Raw genomic sequence first — 22,688 nt, 5'->3', positions numbered from 1 at the left:
ATTCTAGGCTAAACCAAAAAGCGCGCTCTTAACCATCTATTTTGATAAGTTTGCCTAGAGTGATGATTCCAGGCAACTTAAAATTATTTCATGATTATATATTGTTTAGTGGCCAAACCAGCTACGAGAGAACGTTGTGAAACCTTAAAAGTTTGTGTTTTTTTGAAAATAAGGCCTTCGTTATTAAGGAATTTGTTGTTAATTTTTAATTGTGTACCGCGTAAATAATAAACAAAAAAATAAAAAAAAAGTATTCATATACATATATACATTTATTTAAACCTCTGAGAAAAAAAGTAAATGACTAAATTGCATTTTTGTTTGGGAATTGACGGATAAGTTAATTTAGTTAATTATGCTATTGTAGCAAAAGGATTCCAATATTATTAGGAAACCACAAATTCATAAGACGAGAAGTTTGATTCCAAATTAAGAGTGAACTGGTCAACTGAGTAAAATGGTCACGGAATGAAACTACAAAATTGCAATTCATTAGAATTGATCTTTTCTTGCTTTCTTCTTTTGCCCTTAGCCCCAACGAAATAGATGTAGTTAGTACTTAGAAAGACGGTGACGGATTTAGTTGTGATAGATGGTTTGGTTATGTTTTAGCTTGATGTTTGGGTTATGTGTGATTCTTCCCTAGTTACTGAGTTTCTATTAACTTTTAAGCACCAATTAATATAACAATGTATGTAATAATTGAGCCTTTTACTTATAAGAAAAATGATAGTCGTTTGTTGTCCTTATTCTGTTCAATGGCCTTGAAGAAAAGAAAAGGGAATCGTGTTGTAAAAAGGTTCTACGTTCCTTAAAGACACGATAAGGCACGATCGTAGATGTGAGGAAAATAGACCCAGTACCGCAAATGATAAAATAGTATTAAATCATTAAAGGCTAGCGAACAGAAGCTACCTTCAGCTGATAATCTTCTGTCTATTAATAGTCTTACAGTTCCTTGGTCACTTACTCATTCAATAGCGTTGCAGCCTAAAATTCAATTGATTTTCTATTGCTGTATACCAATTATGTATTTAATTCTGTGTTTCTCTGTTTTCTTGTCTCGTGATTTATCCTTGTAAAGGCCAGCGCCGTTGAGTGGGACGACCATAATAGTTTTCTATAGTTATTCGAAGATATCAGCATAATAATAACTTTAAAAACTTTTACGCAAGCTTATATTACAAGGTTGGATTTGTAAGAAATGTTCTCTAATTTTAGAATTAATATCAAGTTGCTATGAATCCGGCTTAAGCCAATGCCCTTTCAGGGTATTGAACCAAATGAACTTATCTTTGTAATCCTGTCCCTGTACACAAATTCCTTATTTTGCAATACAAACCCTTTCTTAGAAGGATGTACTTTAGCTACGTTTGTTTGACAAAGAGAGGGGGAATATATCTTTTTAGAGCGTGACACTGACGATAGAAGTCAGTTGGGGTTATGGCTTTGCTTAAGCTTATCGTAAGCATGTAGAATGTAAGTCTAATGTGTTCCTTGGTTTTTCTTAATTTTATTATGTTAAAATCCTAGTAAATGGTTATATATCCCTTTCTTTAATATTTTTATTAAATTCTTTTAAGCAGGAACATATTAGTCTTAATATATTAGTTATAATGCTTGCTTTACTTTAATAATAATAAACTTTACTTCTAGCAATTATATGAACAAGAATTGATCTTTGATTGTGAATGATAATTATTGAATTTTGATTTATAATGAAATAACTATTAACTAAAAATTTCTCTTCTTTAATAATAAAATCTTAGTTTTTCTTATACCTGTGTTGTCTTGTATATTTTATCACGATGATCAGGATTTTGTCAAGATCTCTCTCTCACTTGGTTCATTTCGTCTATTGAGGCTTATTTAGGGGTTCTCGGGTCTCATGGCTGAGTTTGGGTATGGAGTCATCACCATGAGAAACCCCCCCCCCTTACAGTCGAAAGTGAATGGAGGGTAACTAGCTCTCCCCCACGCCCATCATTCCCCCAAACACATCCAATCAAAATTTTGACATATTCATTTTGTTCAGCTCAGTTGATTTCCAGATAGAAAATATGTTTTTGAGGAGGACACTCCCCCACAACCCTAAGGGCAAGGGTTTTAAGTTATATCCTGGGGCTATATAAGGTTTTTTTAGAAGGCGTTGTCGTAGAAACTTCAAAACATGCTCATTCGATTGGAAATTTGAAGGGCTAGTACCCTTTTTAATAGTCAAAAGTGATTGGAGGGCAACTAGCCCCCCACGCCCATCATTCCCCCAAACACATCCAATAAAAATTTTAAGATAGCCATTTTGTTCAGCATAGTTGATTTCCAGATAGAAAATGTGTTTTGAGGAGGAAACTCTCCCACAACCCTTAGGGCAAGTGTTTTTAGTTATGCCCTGGGGGCATATTAGGTTTTTTATAGAAGGCGTTGTCGTAGAAACTTCAAAAAAGGCTTATTCGATTAGAAATTCAAAAGGCCATTGCCCTTTTTAATAGTCGAAAGTGATTGGAGGGCAACTAGCCCCCCCATGCCCATCATTTCCCCAAGCACATCCAATCAAAATTTTGAGATGGCCTTTTTGTTCAGCGTAGTTGATTTCCAGATAGAAAATATGTTTTTGAGAAGGACACTCTCCCACAACCCTCGGGGCAAGGGTTTTAAGCTATGCCCTGAGGGCATATAAGAAAGATGTTGGCACAATGTACTATTTATTAGTTTTTTCCTTTAGAGCTGGGCACTTCATATGGAAGGGGTCGTCGTAGATACTTAGGAAGACACTCCTATTTTTGAGAAGGACACTCCTCCACAACCCTCAGGGCAAGGACGAACAGAAATTACAATAATTAGCCGAGTCAAACTCAAAACGAGCAGAAATTAACATAAGTTGGGCGCAAAACCCCTATGCCTTCCCAAGGCCAAAACAAAATTTGAACTTTACAGAAAAAATACAAATGAATGTGCATTGTCAGTTTAATATACATATACTGATATTTAGTAATCAAAATTTTAATATTATTTGATTTATTAAAGTTATAAAAGTAAAAACATTTAGATTTTTTTCAGTAAAGTGCAAATTTTGTTCTTGCCTTCGGAAGGGATAGGGGTTTTGCGCCAAACTTATGTTAATTTCTGCTCGTGTTGCGGACAACCCGAGTAATTATTGTATTTTCTGTTCGTGTTGGGATTCATTTATTTATCGATGCTGATTTGTGGTATTCTCACGATTGGTATGTTATTCTATTTTAGTTTTGTTAATTTTGGTTCAATTGAGCTCTGTAATTTTCTTTGAAAAACTTATTTTGTGGGAAAAGTTTTTTAAATTAATTTCTGTTCGCAATAATACTTTAAATCTTTACTTTAAATCTTTTCGTTTTTTAAGACTTTATAGTTTTGCCTGCGCTTTGTATGCTAGGAAAAATTTCCGGTAATTTTTAACAAGATACACACTTTTAAAAATCAGGACAGAAAGAGTACCGTTTAATCTAATTTCATAACTCTTTTAAATGACCTGAAATGGAAAACTTGATACCATTCGCAAAAAATCTGTTTACTTTCTTTGATAGCTTTTAAATTAATTGTACAAATATTCAATGTTACCGTGAATGTCTGAAATTGGTAAATGTCGACATTCACAAATGCATCTCCGAAATACCTTTTTTCTCCTTGAGATTAGTTAGTCTTGCCAGTCAAGCTTTTCAGTTTTCTGCAAGGCTTAATGGTGACAGTTTTGGTTAGATTTTTGACCCATTTCTGAGATTTATAACCTAATCCAAACTAACTTTAACTTTTACCATCAAAGCTTACATAAGACGGATAAAGCTGATTCGCAAATCTAATTGAATCCAAGCAGAGAAAAAGGAATTTCGGACACTTATCGGTGAATGTCGACATTAACCAAATTTCGGACATTCACAGTAACAGATATACATAAATGACGGAAGTTTGGAGTGCATCTAACTCAGTATACAGAAGCTTATCAATGATTTATTAATTAGCTGCTAATTTTGTTTGGACTACAAAGTTTTTACGAACGAATGTGCGATCGTGCGGCACTGTGTCCACCGAAACTTTGAGGTTATATAAATAGCTGGTACTTGTGTCTTATAGCTACCACACTCAAGTTCTGTCGAGAAGTGAAGTTCGGTTAATGCTAATGAAATAAAACTAAATACGATGAAAATATGATACTTTATCAAAAAATTGTATAAACTACAACAAAAAATTGTGGAAGGGGGGTCACTCAGACCGTATTATATTAAGTACGTAAGCTAAACTAACCTAACCTTACCAAAAATTACCAGCTAAATGTTTAATTAAAATATATCCCCACCGAGCCGAAGCTTATTGTCTGGTATAAAGACCATGCAAATCAGTTATTGTCTCATGTTCGCGATACAAGATCTTGAGTGTGGTGGTTATAAGACAAAAGTACCAAATAACTTTTTGATGTATCTAAACCGATTATGACTGTCCTAGAACGTTTTGCTCGTTAGGGTTTTGACCCTATTCGGACAAATGTGTTTGTTTTAGTATGAAAAATGGCCCGATTGACACTTTAAAAATAAAAAATAAAAAATGACACTAGAGCTTTAAAGGTCCACTCGATTTGACACTGTCCCGATGTTCCACGGCCAAGTGTTGGAAATGATCATCCTTGAAAAAAGAGCTGGTGAAACAAGTTTTGAAAACAAGCCTTGAATGAAAACTAACCCCCTTCCAAGAAAAAAAAAAAACAAATCTATTACCATTCTTCTCGAGGCAAAAGACGGTATTTCGAAATTTGAAGATAAGGGCTTGAAACTTCCGTTCTAGCGTTCTCAGATATGTTTAATTTGATGTTGCAATTTTAATCAATATCTTACTCCTGCTTTTTGGCCGGGTAGTTTTTTTTTTTTTGGGGGGTGGGTGAGTATTTCTACACTCAAACAATGTTCTCATGTCGACAACTTTTGATACCTAATTTTAAATTTAAGGTGTTTTGTATATATGGAACCAGTATAAAAAGGTGATTCTTTCAATGGATATGTTGTTCTGACTTTTTCGGTCTTATAGAGTTTCAACTACCATTGACAAGGATTGCTCTTTACTTATTTTTCATTATCAAAACTGCTTAATAGGGAAATTGATGGTATACTTTGAGCTTTGTATCGGGTTAGGTCAAAAAAGAGATGTCCAGACAGGTCTGTACTCAGGAGAGTGTTTTCAGGGTGCTTTATTTCAAAAGTTTGTGTGTTAAAAGGGAAATATTGTGTTAATTAGAAAGAAAACGAAAAACATTGAAATCTCAGACACCAATCAATTTTACAGAGCAAAAAGCCATATGTATTTTATCTAGCTAGAAATTAAATAAATTATATAATCAAACAGTAAGTGGTAAGGAAATGTAAGTAAGGAGCGATGCGGCTCATTAGTAACCGAAACTATAAGAAACAGAGTCTTGATAACAATACATACACCAGAAAAATCGAATTTTGATGCTTATTCAAAATATATAAAGTTCATCAAGTTTAGTGTTACCCATCAAAAGTTACGAGCCTGAGCAAATTTACCCAGTTTTTTAAAAAGAAGGAAATATCCCTAAAACATAAACTGATCTGAATGAAAATCACACTATTAGATCCAACATATCAGAGAACCCTATTGTAGCAGTTTCAAGCTCCTACATACAAAATGTGAAATTTTGCATTTTTTGCCAGAAGAAAGATCACAGAGGCGTTTTTATTTGTTTGTTTGTTTTCCCCAGGGTCACTCGCATCAAACCAGTTGTCCTAGAATATTGAGAGAAGACTCATTTGATCAGAAATTGAAAGTTCCAGTGCCCTTTTTAAGTGACCAAAAATAATGGAGGGCAACTAGCCCCGCTCCCACGCCCCTTTTCCCCCGAAGTTGCCAGATCAAAATTTTGAAATAGCCATTTTGTTCAGCATAGTCAATAAAAGGAACATAAATTATTATGTTTATGAGGGGGCTTGTTCCCCCTGTCAATACCTCGTTTTTTACGCTTAAGTTTTTTTAGATCTTTAAATACAAAAGTCAAATTAATGAAAAACGCTAGAAGCTTCTAAAAAAGCCAATGTGATTAATTAAATAATATAATAATTAATATAAACAGTCTAATTAATGTTTCACGGATAGTTCTTATATAATTGGAACAAATTGTCAAACTTTAGCGTAAAAAGTGGGGTATTGAGGGGGGGGGGACCCCCCCTCATATACATAATAATTTCTGTTCGTTTTAACTTTTAATGTTGCTCTTTACTTTCAGTTGAATTTTTTTATATTTAATCTAATTTAAAAACGGACTATTGTGTTACAAGATTTTGGTCCCACTCTCCTCAATTATATCAATCAAATCCTTCTCCAAGTTTTCATTCAGCAATTCTATCGTTTGCCAAATTTTACGTTTCGAAAGTACTCTCCTTCTGCCTATTTATCTATCTCCCTGTTTTTCAGTGTACTTTCGCGTTTCGATGTTTTTTTTTATGTTTCGCAAGTACTATCCTTCTACCTATTCATTTTTCTTCCTGTTTTTTAGTGTGCGTATTATGTTTCGTGTTTTGTCTTCCGTTTTTTTTTTATGTTTCGCAAGTACTGTCCTTCAGTCTGTTTATTTATCTTCCTGTTTTTCAGTGCACTTGTTGTATTTCGTGTTTTTATGTTTTGGTGTTTTTTTTTTTTTTTTTTTGTTTCGCAAGTTCTGTCTTTGTTTCTATTTATTTGCCTTCCTATTTTTCAGTGTACGTGTTTCTTGGTGGTCCGAAGCAATTTACTGATTTCATTGAAACTATGCAAATGCTGCAACTTTTAAATGGAGAATATATGGTTATTGGAGTCGATTGGGAGACATTTTCTGATCAGAGAGCATCGGAATTTCTATGGAGTAAGGGGATTATTGTTTTATTTTATCTGAAGTCTTAGTGTGGAGTTATAATTGAAGTCTTAGTGGGGGTGGCCAAATTGTATTCTAATTAGGTTGGCTTTGGAGTTTCAGCATGGGTGGCCAAATAAAACATTCTGTAAAAACACGTTTCCAAAGACGGGGTATGAGGAATCCTTATGTGAAGAAGTACCAAAAGTCAATCATTCCTCTTCTCAGAAAGTGGATAGACTATCGCACAGCCTCTATTAATTTCAACAATTCAGTTACATAATCGGCTTTTTAAATAATTGCTGGGTTCGTGTTGGAGGGTGGACAAGTCAAGGGGCCTCTTCAGACCCTCAAATCACACAGATTGAAAATTCTGGAGTGACTCTGCTTTCATTGAGTTTTAACATGCCCATCTTTCTACTAATTGAATTTGAAAGAAAGAAGTATTTCTATAAGAAATAAAAAGGACGAAATTTAAACGTTAATGTGCAAAGGGATAAGATTGCCAGATTCAACTTTGAATGATTTCTATGTACTTTTACAGCATATTTTGCATTTTTTTTTTTTTTTTAACCGTTGATTCTTTTATCTTTGAATCTTATATGCTCTTATGTATGACAACCCCCTAGCATGTACTCTTTTGGGTGGACCAGAGCAAGATCTTCTCCCCCCCCCCAAAAAAAAATGAAATTTGCAGCTCGATTCCTCAGCCATGAGAAAGAATGAGGTGTATTTACCAAACTAGATGTACAATTCGTCATCTTATAAAGAAGGCTCGCTTGCCTTCAGGCATAAAAAAGGTTGTACTACCTCTGTGAACCAACTGACTGTGTAAATTATTCGAGACCTGCCGAAAATACACTTCCCTTCATGCTTCAGATACCCGTTGTATTACGCAAACGTCAGATTAGTTGCAGGCACTTAATAATTACATAGATAGGTTGATGTCCATTTTAGTGTTCTTTTTAATGTTGCGTCGGCAAATTTCATTTTTGCAAGATGTCTTTCTTCTTATAGAAATTGATTAGAGCTTGAATGGCACTTTTTCAGTAAGGAAATTATAATTTTATTTCCGCATGAAACGGATGATATGGCGTTCTCATTGTTCCTCTCTGAGCATATCTCCACGTGTAATTCTTTAAACAGAATTTTTCTACTTTGGAACATTATTATACAGCCTTCAGTCACGCACTTCAGCTGGAATTTCTTACGAGGGGGGAGGCTGTTACGATTTTTACTTTTGTATTAAAACTTAATGGGGATAACATTTACTTCTCCGAAACCATGGTCACGGTTGAACACATCGATAGAAAAAAGTAAAACCTCGTAATTTAATTCTTCAGGTACGATTGGAAAAATTGGAAAAACAGTCTTTGTCAGTTTTCAAGGTCGTCGATGTGTTCTGGAATTGGTTTTATGTATAGATTCATAGGACCTTGAAATTCTGGGTATTGCCGGTATTGCATTTGTATCAGATTAATTTTACCTGCAAAGCTATATAAGAGCGAAGCTTGCTAAGGGAAGTCTGCCGGTGAGGCTTTGATGCGATGTCTGAAAGGACCTGGCACCCTGGAACAGGGCATGAGGCACAGAATCAATTACTGAGATAGAAAGCATGTGATCCAGATCCCAGTGGCTGGGGGTCTGTCAGTAGTGCGCTGGAGGCCACTGGCTGGAGCTTACGAGTATTTTTTTTTTAATTTTTGTAAACAAGAAATTTTCTGTATTCTTCTTTTTCTCTGAATTATGCTAATGTTTTCTGCTTTCATTTCAAAGAAGTTATCACTATATGTAAAAAAAAGCAAAAAAACTATGTATTTTTAAGGTACATACCAAAGAGTATAGTAACTTATAAGAATGAAAATTGGCACTCGCGTTGAAGAAAAAAAACACCAGCGTCATCTAGTGTTTGTAGCTCCTTGACATTTTCGTAGCATTGATCTGAAGGCAAGTTAGTGTAGTTAGTTTTATTGGAAAAATTGTTCTAGTACTAAGGGTCAGATTTCAGTTTCTGTATAGAACACAATCACAAAGTTTGAAAAAAAATGCCAAGAAACATCGGATGTTGGTGTTTTTTTTTTTTATTCGATACTAGGGCCAGTTTACTCCTTCATAAGTTACCTCTACTCTGTAGAACTTATACTCTTTAGTACACCCATACTTTTAAGATACGGCACCTATTAAATAGGCCTACTTCTTTTATGCTTAATAATGCAGTGTAGTTTTCTTTGAGTGTGATGAGCTGTGAAGCCAATTCACGAAAATTTAGAGGGCCAACTTTGTTGTTTCTCAGTCCTTACAATGTAAACACCAAAATTAGGCATTTCCCAATGAAAATACAAAAAAAATGTATCTCAAAATCGGGGGGGGGGAGGGGTGCTTGCTCCCCCCTTGTAATTACATCCCTGGTTTTGACTCGCCTATAAAAAAGTTTTTCTCGAACTTCATACATTTTTTATGTATGAATTTATCATACATTTAGATTTTTCATACGTTTAGATTTTTTAGATTTCAAAAATAAGTTTAATGGTTATTAAATCTTCTTGCGTAGAGCAGAACATAGTGAACGAGTTTGGTCACTGTGGCGAAGTTGAAGCCCCAAGTGAAACAGCGGTGAAGTCACTGATGATTGTTGTCCCAACACCTCCTGGTGAGAATTTCCTGAGTTTTGCTGACAAAGTCGAGGATTATAATCAGAGAGAACCTTTCAGTTTTCCGGCTCCGCCCGTTTTATTCAAATTCAAAAAAGTAAGTAAGTACTGCTATTGATGTTTTCTAACAAAAAGTTCAATTTGTAGGCTGCTTTTTTAATGACACATTGACTAATTCCCTAGCATGGCCATATGCATGAAGGACCATTCACAATGAAAGTTGGCAGTGGCAGGGATGCTGTTGAAGGGAAATCACTTGGCAGTGGGAGAGGAATAAAACTAGCTTGGAATTAGCGTGTTTTACACTGACTCAAGACTCAGGGGTTGAGTGCTTTAGGGGAAAGGTTTTTGTGATACCAGTTCAAACAAGATGCAACATGCTTACATTTCTTCTAAAAATATGGTTGTGTGGCGGGAGGGTCGTTGAAGCATTCAACCACTTTTGAAAAGTTGGCAGAGGAAGAGGAATATATGCAGCTTGAACTTAGTGACTATTTCATAACGAGAATTTACTCATACTCATATTTAGTTATCCATAACTTGAACCAATCAGAATTTTTCATTTAATTGTTCAGCGAATTGGAAAATTATACTAACAATCTGATAGGCCTAATTTAGCGTTAGCGTTACCTAAGTCTCAGTTTTAGTAAAATCTTATTGTGAATGGGCCTTAAGCAAAACAAAATTACAGCGGATTAGTAGGTCCAGAAAAAAGATCTATAATGACTAAGATCATCTATTTCTTCATTTAAGGAGGCTTTTAGAACTAAAGTGAATACATCCATGTTTAAATTGTTTAAATTTTCCAATGTGACTTATTTTGCAGAAAAACTCATGTAAGACGGTTTTGAGAGACCTTGTATCAGTGTAAATGAAAAGGGTGCATTGTACATAAGACGAGGCAAATATAACATGCTTAAGGGGTAAATTGAGGAAATATACTCAATTATATATAATAATAATTGATAAATTATTATTATATATGTCTTTTTTTACTCACATGTTAGGCCCCCTTAGGCAAATTCCTGCTTGAGCCCATGGGTATTTACCTTAAGCTAGATTGATAATCCTTTCAATGCTTCCATTTTATTAAAATAATCTCTTAATGTACTTTTATGTTTTTTATTTTGTGTTTGTTTGACAAAGTCAAACAAACTTTTGTCATGCATGACAAAGTCATTTAGACAAAAAGTTCTATCCAGTTTTTCTTTAAATGAACGTCACAAACCAATAGAACAGAACTGTATTGTTTTTTTGTCTTGATCGTATTTCCTTTTGGCCCTGTATACAACTGGAGTTTTCAAGTAGATCAACGAAAAAACCTAAGAAAACTATTTTGCGCTAAGAAACAATACCATTGAATTTGTATCCCAACATTTGTTCTGCTCATTAAAGCCCGCTTGGTTCAGCCCTCACCCCACATTTTTGCACGAGGGAATCCTTGGCCCAGGAACTAGCGGATGAAGTTTTAAATCGTATAAAAAGTTTCTTGATATTTTTGAGGGGAACTAATATATTTTTTCTTAAATTTTCTTGCGCAGGGGGGCTCTCTTGGCCGAAAGGCTTAAGAATACAAATTTTCAATCGATTAGAAAAAAGTTTCGGCCATTTTGGGGACTAATTTATATCCAATTAGCCTCTAATATCAGGTCCTCTAAATGGGTACCTGGAGAAATCTGGGGAACGTAAGCCGGAAGGGTGTGCGAAAGCACAGGATGGCTGCCCCCCCCATTGCACTTCCCGGCTGAGGAACACGAAACGGAGATCAGCACCGCCGGTTTGGACCTTAAGGGTCTAGTGCCGTCATACTTACTTTTTTTTTCCTTTTTTTAAATGTCAGGTGCGTATATGTGCATATAAATGTATATTTGACAAAAATTAAAAAAAATTATAAAAATTATAAATGTATTTTTCAAACAAACAAAAATTAAAAAAAAGAAATGCTTATGGATTTCTAAAAACTTCCAAACGTCCTTTTATGAGGACAAAGGTAAATGAATTCAAGGAGCTGAAAGTTATTGACCTCATGCTTAGTAGACGTACATCCTTTGAAACTTGGTTTATGTGATCTCTGCGCACAACCAGAGACCAAACAGACATGACGGCTCCTTTTCTACAGTTGAAACCTCCTTCTATAAAAAAAGAAAGATAATTGCGCTTTTAGGACAAGGTGCCATGCTGTTTTATTTTCGCAATCAAAGTTGCAGCATATTTTTTTGATGGTTAAATCGCAAAATTGACAAACAGCTCACAAGAAAACTGAGATAAATTAAAAAGAGGACACGGCATTGTTTCTTGTTTGAATGCATCAACCATCTGGAAAAAAAAGTTATATGGTGCATAGAGAATGTTATTTAGTACTTTTTCGAATGGGGTCAGTCAAACTGAATTTAAAAAAAAAAAAAAATTGGTTCTCAATAACCGTTGCAGTGCGCATAATTATTTTGATGGAATTGATTCTTATGTATAGGGAATTTCAAGGAAATTAAGAATGGATCTTGCATTTTCTACTAAAGTTTGAGAAAATCATTCGTCTGGAGTTAATCTGTTTCGGTGGTTGCAAAGCTTCTTTTTTTTGTTTTCTAGCAGCTAAGCTGGGATGCCGTTCAAGTATTGTGACTACAAACTCGGATTTTATGTTCTGCTAGGCTTGAGTAGTCTTGCTCATCAGAAGTATTAAAGAAATAGGCCTTGTCATGGAGACTTAAGCATAGACCTCGAGTCAAGAGAACCTTTAAAAACCGATACTTATGTTTTCTGTGTAAGATACTGTATTCCGACATTAAAGTACTATGATAAGACCCCAAATTATCAAATAGTTGATGGTAAGGAACTGTAGATAAGGAGCGATGTGACTCAATTGTAACAGAAACTCTAAAAAAAACAGGGTCTTAATTTACAATGGATACATCAAAAGAATCGAATTTTGATGCGTATTCAAATTATGTAAAATTCATCAAGTTTATTGTTACCCATGAAAATTTACGAGTCTGAGAAAATTTGGCCAGTTTTTGAAAAGGGGAGAAACATTCCCAAAATATCAATTGATCTTGGTGAAAATCACAGCATCAGATTCAGCATATCAGAGACTGCTACTGTAGTGGTTGCAACCTCCTATATTCAAAAAAGTGGAATTGTGAATTTTTTTTCCAGATACAAGGGTGCGTGTTTATTTGTTTTGTTTTGCTTTTTTGTTTGTTTGTTTTTTTCCCAGGAATGATCTTAGCGAAACAGTGCCCCTAGAAGATCGGGAGAGGGCTCATTTAATTAAAAATCGAAGTTCTAGTGCCCTTTTCAAGTGACGAAAAATATTGGAGGGCTGCTAGCCCCCCTCCCGCGCCTCTTTTTTCCTAAGGCCGTCTGATCAAGATTTTGAGATAGCCGTTTTGTTCAGCATATTCGAAAGATCTAATAACTATGTCTTTGAGGATGACTTGATCCCCCACAGTCCTCGGTGGGAAGGGCTGCAAGCTATGAATTTGCTCATTGTTTATATACAGTATTGGCTATTGGGAATTATGCAAAAGCTTTTTTTGGGGGGGGATTTTATAGTGGAGGGGCTTATGTTGGAGAATCTTTCCATGGAGGAATTTTTCGTGGGAGAAGGGAATTTTCCATGGAGTTGGAGCTGTATTTCCCGGCATTACTGAAAAAAGATCAGAAATAAAAAAACAAGTTTTTTTTCAGCTGAAAGTAAAGAGCAATATTAAAACTTAAAACTAACAGAAATTATTACGTATATGAGGGGGGTCTCCCCCCACCCCCTTCTCAATACCTCACTCTTTGCTCTAAATTTTTTTTTTAGAACTTTAAAAAAAGTTTACTATTAGAATTAAACGGCCCTATTCTTAAATAATTGGAACAAAAAGTCAAATTTTATCGTAAAGAGTGAGGCATTGAGGAGGGGGCAATCCCCCTTTATACGTAATGATTTGTGTTTTAACTTTTAATGTTGTTCCTTACTTTCAGTTGAAAAAAACTTTTTTTATTATTATTTAATCCATAATAAGTCGCCTTTGTATCCTATGCACGTGGTGGCTCGTCAAATATAGTTATATACTATACCAAACAGAGATGTGCCAAGGACCGAATATGTCTTTTTCTCTGCTTCGTTTTAGCAACATGCTCTACTTACTGCCTTTTAGGGAAAAGAGTTAATGACTAGAAGGAAAATTCAGTCTCTTAGCTCTTCTTTCTCTTAGAGTATTTATTCAGAATAAATAGACAAAGATTAAGGATAAACATGTGGCTTAATTCCTAGATAATTAAGAAATTTCGTCGTAATAACATCTATAACAAAGGGAATGATTTCCCATACAAACAGTCCGTATATCCGGTGAATCACTATATCGATTAATGAGTTTGCATAAGTAAAAAGCTTACAGACTTTGTGTGAATGTCTTAATTTGTAATATAATAGACTGGGATCTAGATTAAAAAATGAAAAAAAAAATGTTAAAACAATTTCTTTTTTTTTATTTGGCGAAATTTCCGCTCATGGCTTTCTTTCTTTTCTGATCATACAACTTCTGATGAGTTGTAAAGCAAGCGAAAATAAAAGGCAATGTAAAAGTTCATTATCTCAAGGAAGGTTTGGAGCCCAATACAGATATGATCTGTGATTATCCACTTTTTATTCATCGTTAAAAATTCAACAATTTTGCTCTTTTTTCTTTGTTTAAATAAATTTTTTCTTTGTTTAAATAAACTGGCAACTTATTTTTCGATTGAAAGCGAGCAAAAGCAATTACGCTGTTAGATGACAGGACTAAATAATCTGGCTTCTTAGTCACCACTGGATCTTCAAAGAGGAGGAGAGAAATACAAAGATAAGACTCATGTCTCTGCAAATCAATAGGCTGGGGGGGGGGGCAAAAATTTCGTGCCTTTGGACATGCGAAGTCTAGTCCAACTTGTGACACTCCCTCTTTTAAGACCAGGCCAAGAATTGAGAAAATGTGAAGCTATATGTTGCTATGTCAAGGAGCCAAGAAACTGCAATTCTACTTGAAGATTTTTACACCACTTGGGTCTAAAAATCGAGGGGCTGATTCTTTATGGAAATTAATTTAGAAACACTTGGCTTTGTTTCTTACAGTGGGGCCACCATTTAGCCCCTACGCAAACTTCTTAATTAGTTTCTTGGTCGAACTTGTGACACTGCCTGTTTTAAGACCAGGCCAAGAATTGAGAAAATGTGGAGCTATGTCAAGGAGCTAAGAAACTGCAATTCTACCTAAAAAATTTTCACACCACTTGAGTCTAAAAGTCGAGGAGTTGATTCTCCGTGCAAGTTAATTTTAGAAATAATTTGCTTTGCTTCTGACAATGGCACCACCATTTGCAACATTTTTTCGAATGAGCAACTTCTCAAGCCTCTTGATTTGTTTCGAAGGCGAGCTTGTGGCACTGCCTCTCTTAAGATTAGGTCAAGAATTGAGGAAATGTGGAGTTATGTCAAGGAGCTAAGAAACTGTAATTAAACCTAAAAAATGTTCACACCACTTGAGTCTAAAATTCGAGGAGTTGATTCTCCGTGCAAGTTAATTTTAGAAATAATTCGCTTTGCTTCTGACAGTGGCACCATCATTTGCAACATTTTTTCAAATGAACAACTTCTCAAGCCTCTTGATTTGTTTCGAAGGCGAGCTTGTGGTACTGCCTCTCTTAAGATTAGTTCAAGAATTGAGGAAATGTGGAGTTATGTCAAGGAGCTAAGAAACTGCAATTCTACCTAAAGATTTTTACCCCACTTGAGTCGAAAAATCGAGGAGTTAATTCTCCGTGAAAGTTAATTTTAGAAATAATTCGCATTGATTCTGGCAGTGGCATCACCATTTGCCACGACCTTCGAATGAGCACCTTCTCAAGCTTCTTAATTTGTGTCTGAGGCGAACTTGTGATACTACCTCTTTTTAGACCAGGGTAAGAATTGATGAAATGTGGAGCTATATCTTGCTATGTCAAGGGGCAAAGAAGCTGGAAATCTACCTAAAGATTTTACAAGTCTTTAGTATGAAAATCGAGGGGTTAATTCTCCGTGGATATTAATTTTATAAATAATTAACTTTGTTTCTTACAGTGACACAGCCATGTTTTCACAACCAATTTTGTGTGTCAAAAATTTATAGAACTTGAGTTTTATAGTGAAAGAAGGTGATGTTTCCAGATATACTTTCAACTGAACATTTACTTAAGTTTATTGATTTGTTTATTAGCGAAATAAGTATCAAATGCTCGTTTTTTGATCAGAACAAGGATGGAGAAAATGTGGGGTTGAATCACCCTTTGTCAAACGGCCAAGGAACTGAAGTTCTACCTAAAAGAGTTTAAAGTCTGTAGAACTAGAAATTTAATTTTGAAAAAGCAACTGCTTGAACTTCTTGGTTTGGTTTTAGTCAGTCCGTAGATTTTGCATTAGATACGAGTAGATTTTAATAATGAACAGTGAAAGTAACCCGTTGTTTTCCGGACAATTTTGTTTCAATATCCTAAAGATAAGTCGCTTAGCTAGAGTCTGTGAAACTAAGTTAAAGATTGACATTTGAGGTGGTTCCTGAAAGTTCCGTTCACCTGGATCTACTGCTTTCTTGAAGTATGAAAGAACGTTTCATACTTTATCGTGGCTTTCAAGACTTGACAACATGTTGGTTGCTTAAAGGGATTTTTCACCCCCATTTTTCCTCTGTTAAAGCGATTGTTGTCCGGAAACCGATCGTTTACCCTATATCCCCCTAACTAAAGGAGTGAAGGGCTGAAACTTTGGTCATAAGGGTCTAGACATACCAGTGGCGATTCTGGCCTCTCGTGCACCCGGGTAAAGTCTTGATTAGCGCTCCCTTCTGTCTCCCACAAAATTTTGTGGCCATATTTTTGCAAAATTTTATTTTTTAACAAAATTATTTTCAGTTTATCAATTAATCAATAATTAGTTTTTTAATTATTTTTAAATTATTATTTAAATTATGTAATTATCATTAACTATTTTAATTATTATTATTTAATTTTTTATCTTATGAAATAATTAATAATTTATTAATTATTTGCAATTAATATTTATGCCCTCTACTTTGTTTTCAATAATGAAATTTAAAATGATTATTTATCGGAAATTGTTCGCCCCAAAATTTCTGCGCCCAGGACAAGTGCCCCCTCTGACTCTTCCCTAAAACCGCCTCTGAAACATACCCATCTAATAATTTTCAATAATGAAATTTCAAATTGGTTATCACCGTTAGATTGTTTCTTTTAAATTTTGCGCCCCCAAAATGTCTGCGCCCAGGGCAAGTGCCCCCTAAAGTGCAAATTATGTTCTGGCCTTGGGAAGGCATAGGAGGTTTGCCACCAATTCATGTTAGTTATTTCTTGATTTGAGCTTTATTCGCTTAATAGTCGCACTTTCCGTACGTTTTGGGCTTCGTTTATTTATCAATGCTGATTTGTGTTAGTTTCACACCTTGTTGATTATTTGATTTTATTTTTGCTCATTTTTTGTTTAATGGAGTTCTTTACTTTCCTTTGAAAAACTTATTTTGTGGGAAAATTTTTTTTCAATTAATATGTGTTCGTTTTATATTGACACAGAATTTTCAGAGAAAAATAAAATAATACTTTAAATCTTTCCGTTTTTTTTAAGAATTTATAGTTTGGCCTGCTATTTGTATGCTGGAGAAAAATTTTCAGCAATTTTTAACAAGATACACCCTCTTAAAAATCTGGACGCAAATAGTAGTGTTTAATTGAGTTTCATACTTCCTCTAGTTGACCCGAAATGGAAAACTTGATACCATTCGCAAAAAAATCTGCTTACTTTCTTTGATAGCTTGAATACACTTACGCTATTAGTAGGAGGGACCCAATTGATACTGACAGAAGTCCATATATGGGCAGAGAAGAGAGTTAATGTCCTTGGCAAAAACTTGGAAGAGACTTAATGTCCTTGGTAAAATCTTGGGATGAGATTTAATGTCCCTGGTAAAAGTAATATTTCTAGACCAATCAGATGCCTAGAATCCCTGTACGTACAATACCACACCTCTTTCTAGACCTATTTAATGGTTATGTGGTTTGATGTTGTTTCTTAGTTCTGTTCTGTTTGTAGATGGTTATGTGGTTTGATGTTTCAATGCCTATTGAATACAGACAGAAGTTTAAATCATTGCCAGATAAGAGCGTCTATGGTTATATGGTTTGACTTTGTTTCTTAGTTCTGTTCTCTTTGTTGATGTTTATGTGGTTTGACGTTTCATTCATGTTTTTATGTCTATTTAATAAAGAAAGAAGTGTATATAATTACAAGATAAGAGCGTCCAGCGGGACACAATCACGTGTCTCTTTCTAGGCCAATTAGGGAGTCGGAAATGCGAACGGGGCAAGATCATTGACACCTATTTCTAGGTCAATGGATTATCGTGAGGTTTCTCGTACATCGCAATTCCGCCTTGAGATGTTGTTTATAATGAACATGCTAACAAAAGAAAATTCAGAAATTACTTTTAGGGGATTATTTGGGTGAAACAAATTAATCGACATTTTAGGGATTTTTTGGACGAAACAGCTTGAGACATTTTAGAAGATGATTTGAGGTGAAACTCTGTGGTCGCTATAATAGTGACAAGTACACAATATTGGATTAGTGAGAGAATTATGAGTATGAACCATCAATGACTTTAACCACAATGAACCTCAACCTCCAGGGGCCACCTCTGTCCAACCCCCAAGACCCGTTCCCACCATTCCAACATTATTTAGGACACCCCCCAATTTTCAATATAGAGGCGCAAATTAAGAGTTAAAAATGTGTAAGAAAAAAGTTAGCAGAACTTCTACATTGACCTCATCTTTACATCAACCTCCAGTCACCTCTCCCCAGCCCCAAGACCCCCTTTCTACCACTCCAACTTTTTTTTAGGACACCCCCAATTTTCAATATAGAGGCTCAAATTAAGAGTTAAAAATGTGTAAGAAAAAAGTTAGCAGAACGTCAACATTAACCTCATCTTTCAGGATTTAGACAAGCGAATGTTTTGAACATCGAATTCTGTTACTTTTTACCTAACATTTTCAAATATGGCATTTAGAATGTTATCCCATTTTTTTTAAAGTCCCCCAATGACCTTAAAATGTTTCCCCGTTATGACTTTTGTATTTATGAACCTTAGCGCATCAGCTATTCATGCAAACATCAACCAATAAAATCCATATTAAAAGAAATTTTCGTCACTATAAAAATTAAGACACAGCGAAATGTCTTTTTCCAAACACTCTTTTGACCAATCTGCTAAAATAAATGGCTAGAAACAGTTTGAAGACGTTCACGAAACGTTGAAAAGTTCATTGTTTCTATAGTCCAGGTGTCATGTGAAACAATCTTGCTTACTGCCACCAGAATAGATTGCACTATTAGCGATATCTAATAATGACAACAAGTTATATCATTTTCTTAGGAGTGAAAGAAAGCTCCTTTCAAATTAGCTAGTGAAAATATTAAACAATATAGGCGACTCATGAAAATTAATATTTTTACGGGATGGGGGATGATTCATGGGTTCATTGGGTACATTCTTATGCCCTTCTTTTTCAAAATTAGCTAGTTAAAATATTAAACAATGTAGGCGACATATGAGAACATTAATATTTTTAGGGGGTGGGGGTGATCCAAGAACTCATTGGGTACAATTCTTTATCGCTCGTCCGGAATTAAGTGCATTATTAGCGATATCTAATAATGATAAAACGTTATATCATTTTCTTAGGAGCGAAACAAAGCTCTTTTCAAATTAGCTAGTGAAAATATTAAACAATGTAGGCGACATTTGAAAACTTTAATATTTGTTAGGGGGGGGGGGGATGATTCAAGGGCTCATTGGGTACATTCTTATGCTCTTCTTTTTTCAAAATTAGCTAGTGAAAATATTAAACAATGTAGGCGACTTATGAAAACATTAATATTTTAGGGGGCGGGGGTGATTCAAGGGCTCATTGGGTACATTTTTTGTATCTCGTCCAGAATTGAGTGCATTATTAGCAATATCAAATAATGATAAAAAGTTATATCACTTTCTTAGGAATGAAACAAAGCTATTTTCAAAATTAGCTAGTGAAAATATTCAACAATGTAGGCGACTTATGAAAACTTTAATATTTTTTAGGGGGTGGGGGATAATCCATGGGTTCATAGGGTACATTCTTATGCCCTTCTTTTTTCAAAAATAGCTAGTGAAAATATTAAACAATGTAGGCGACTTATGAAAACATAAATATTTTTTAGGGGATGGGGGGTGATCCAATAGCTCATTGGGATACATTTTTGCATCTCGTCCAGAATTGAGTGCATTATTAGCGATATCTAATAATGATAAAAAGTTGTATCATTTTCTTAGGAGTGAAACAAAGCTCTTTTCAAAATTAGCTAGTGAAAATATTAAACAATTTAGGCGACTTATTAAAACTTTAATATTTTTTTGGGGGTGGGGGAGGATTCAAGGGTTCATTGGGTACATTCTTATGCCCTTCTTTTTTCAAAATTAGCTAGTGAAAATATTAAACAATGTAGAAGACCCTGATTTTGTATGGTTTCGCAAGAAAATAGCTCGTCTTTAACAAGCTTTAACATACCTAGTTGAAACTGTGTATAATTTCTTTATTTTTAGTCCAATTGCATATTTAATAAAGGAACATTTGACATTTTTTCTGATTTTGTGTGGCTTCGCAAGAAAAAAGCTCGTCTTTAACAAACCTAGCCATAGCTAATTGAAACTATGTATAAATATCTACATCTTTAGTCCAATTGCGTAGCTAATAAAGAAAAATTTAGCATTTTTTCTGATTTTGTGTGGTTTCGCAAGAAAATAGCTCGTCTTTAACAAACTTAGCCATAGCTAGTTGAAGCTGTGCATAATTTCTTCATTTTTAGTCCAATTGCATAGCTAATAAAGGAACATTTGACATTTTTTCTGATTTTGTGTGGTTTCGCAAGAAACAGCCTGTCTTTAACAAACTTACCCATAGCTAGTAGAAACTGTGTATAATTTCATCATTTTTAGTCCAATTGCGTAGCTAATAAAGGAACATTTGACATTTTTCTGATTCTGTGTGGTTTCGCAAGAAAATAGCTCATCGTTAACTAACTTGGCCATAGCTAGTTGAAACTGTGTATAATTTCATCATTTTTAGTCCAATTGCGTAAGTAATAAAGAAACATTTGACATTTTGTATGATTTCCTAATAAAGGAACATTTGACATTTTTTCTGATTTTGTTTGGCTTCGCAAGAAAAAAGCTCATCTTTAACAAACCTAGCCATAGCTAATTGAAACTATGTATAAATATCTTCATCTTTAGTCCAATTTCGTAGCTAATAAAGAAACATTTAAAAAATTTTCTGATTTTGTCTGGTTTCGCAAGAAAATAGCTCGTCTTTAACAAACTTAGCCATAGCTATTTGTAACTGTATATAGTTTCTTCATTTTTAGTCCAATTGCGTAGCTAATAAAGGAACATTTGACATTTTTTCTGTTTTTGTGTGGTTTCGCAAGAAAATACCTCGTCTTTAACAAACTTAGCCATAGCTAATTGAAACTGTGTACAAATATCTTCATCCTTAGTCCAATTGCGTAGCTAATAAAGAAAAATTTAACATTTTTCTGATTTTGTGTGGTGTCGCAAGAAAATAGCTCGTATTTAACAAACTTACCCATAGCTAGTTGAAACTGTGGATAATTTCATCATTTTTAGTCCAATTGCGATTTCTTCTCTTCAAAGTAACAACATTCTGCCTTAATAATACCAAACTTTCACTTAACAGTAACTGATATTCTCTTCGAAGCATCAACTTTTTTCCTTACCATACTTTTAACATACGAACATACTTTTATTTAAGGCACTCAAATTTTTCATAGAAATAACACTTTTCGTCAGTGATAACAAGTTTTCTGCTTGAAGTAGCACGTTTACTGTCAAAGATATAAAATTTTTCTTAGAAGTAACAATTTTTCGTTATGATAACATCTTTTCTGCCAGAAGTAGCAAGTTTTCCTTAACGCTAAAAAATTTTCTAATCAAAGTAACTATATTTTACCTTAAAACTAACATACTTTTACTTTACATACTCAAATTTCTCATAGAAATAATATTTTTCGTCAGTGATAACACATTTCTGTTCGAACTAGCAAGTTTTTGGCCAAAGATACCAAATCTTTCTTAGCAGTAACAATTTTTTGATTGTGAAAACAACTTTTCTGTCAGAAATAGCAAGTTTTCCTTTAAACTAACAAATCTTCTCTTCAAAGTAACAACATTCTTCTTTAATACTAAAAAAATTTTACTTAACACTAACATATTTTCTCTTCGATGCATCAACTTTTTCCTTAATGCTAACATACTTTTACTTAAAGCACTCAAATTTCTCCTTGAAATAACAAGTATTTTCTTAACAGTAAAAAAATTTTTTAATAGCTCAAACTTATCTGTCGAAGATAACAATTTTTTATTAAAAGTAAAAATTTTTCGTCACTGATAACACGATTTCTGCTAGAACTAGCAAGTTTTCTGTCAAAGATACCAAATTTTTCTTAGAAGTAACTTTTCTTCGTTTAAGATAACATCTTTTCTGTCAGAAGTAGCAAGTTTTCCTTAACACTATTAAATTGTTTCATCGAAGTAAAAAAATTCTTCCTTAATACTAACATACTTTCACTTAACATCGAATTTCTGTCAGAAATGGCAAGTATTTTCGTAACAGTAACAAATTTTTTTTAATAGCTCCAATTTATCTGTCAAAAATAACAATTGTTTTCTTAAAAGTAACAATTTTTCGTCACTGATAACACGATTTCTGCTAGAAATAGCAAGTTGTCCAGCAAAGATAACAAATTTTTTTCGAAGTAACAATTTTCCGTTTGTGATAACATCTTTTCTGTCATAAGTAGCAAGTTTTCATTAGCACAACAAATTGTCTCATCAAAGTAACAACATTTTTTCTTAATACTAAAAAAATTTTACTTCACACTCCCAAATTTCTCTTAGAAATAATATTTTTCGTCAGTGATAACACATTTTCTGTTCGAACTAGCAACTTTTCTGTCAAAGATACCAAATTTTTTCTTAGAAGTAACTTTTCTTTGATTGTGGTAACAACTTTTCTGTCAGAAAAAGCAAGTTTTCCTTAACACTAAT

The 22,688-nt window shown here is 34.2% G+C and overlaps 1 protein-coding gene across 1 annotated transcript in view; it reads left to right on the top strand.

Annotated features, from left to right (window-relative positions):
- Positions 1-22,688, top strand: part of LOC148954418 (receptor-type guanylate cyclase Gyc76C-like) — a 269,197-nt gene that overhangs the window by 109,005 nt on the left and 137,504 nt on the right. The window contains exons 5-6 of the mRNA XM_089086478.1: positions 6,731-6,874; positions 9,414-9,610. Of these exons, the coding sequence (XP_088942604.1) occupies positions 6,731-6,874; positions 9,414-9,610 (341 nt within the window). The remainder of the gene's footprint in view (positions 1-6,730; positions 6,875-9,413; positions 9,611-22,688) is intronic.

This window comes from Artemia sp. Qi Xiang Cuo, chromosome 3, assembly GCF_049724085.1.
Source record: "Artemia sp. Qi Xiang Cuo chromosome 3, ASM4972408v1, whole genome shotgun sequence".
NCBI lineage: Eukaryota > Metazoa > Arthropoda > Branchiopoda > Anostraca > Artemiidae > Artemia > Artemia sp. Qi Xiang Cuo.
Note: the sequence above shows the minus strand (reverse complement) of the source record. Positions and strands in the feature narration are given on the sequence as shown.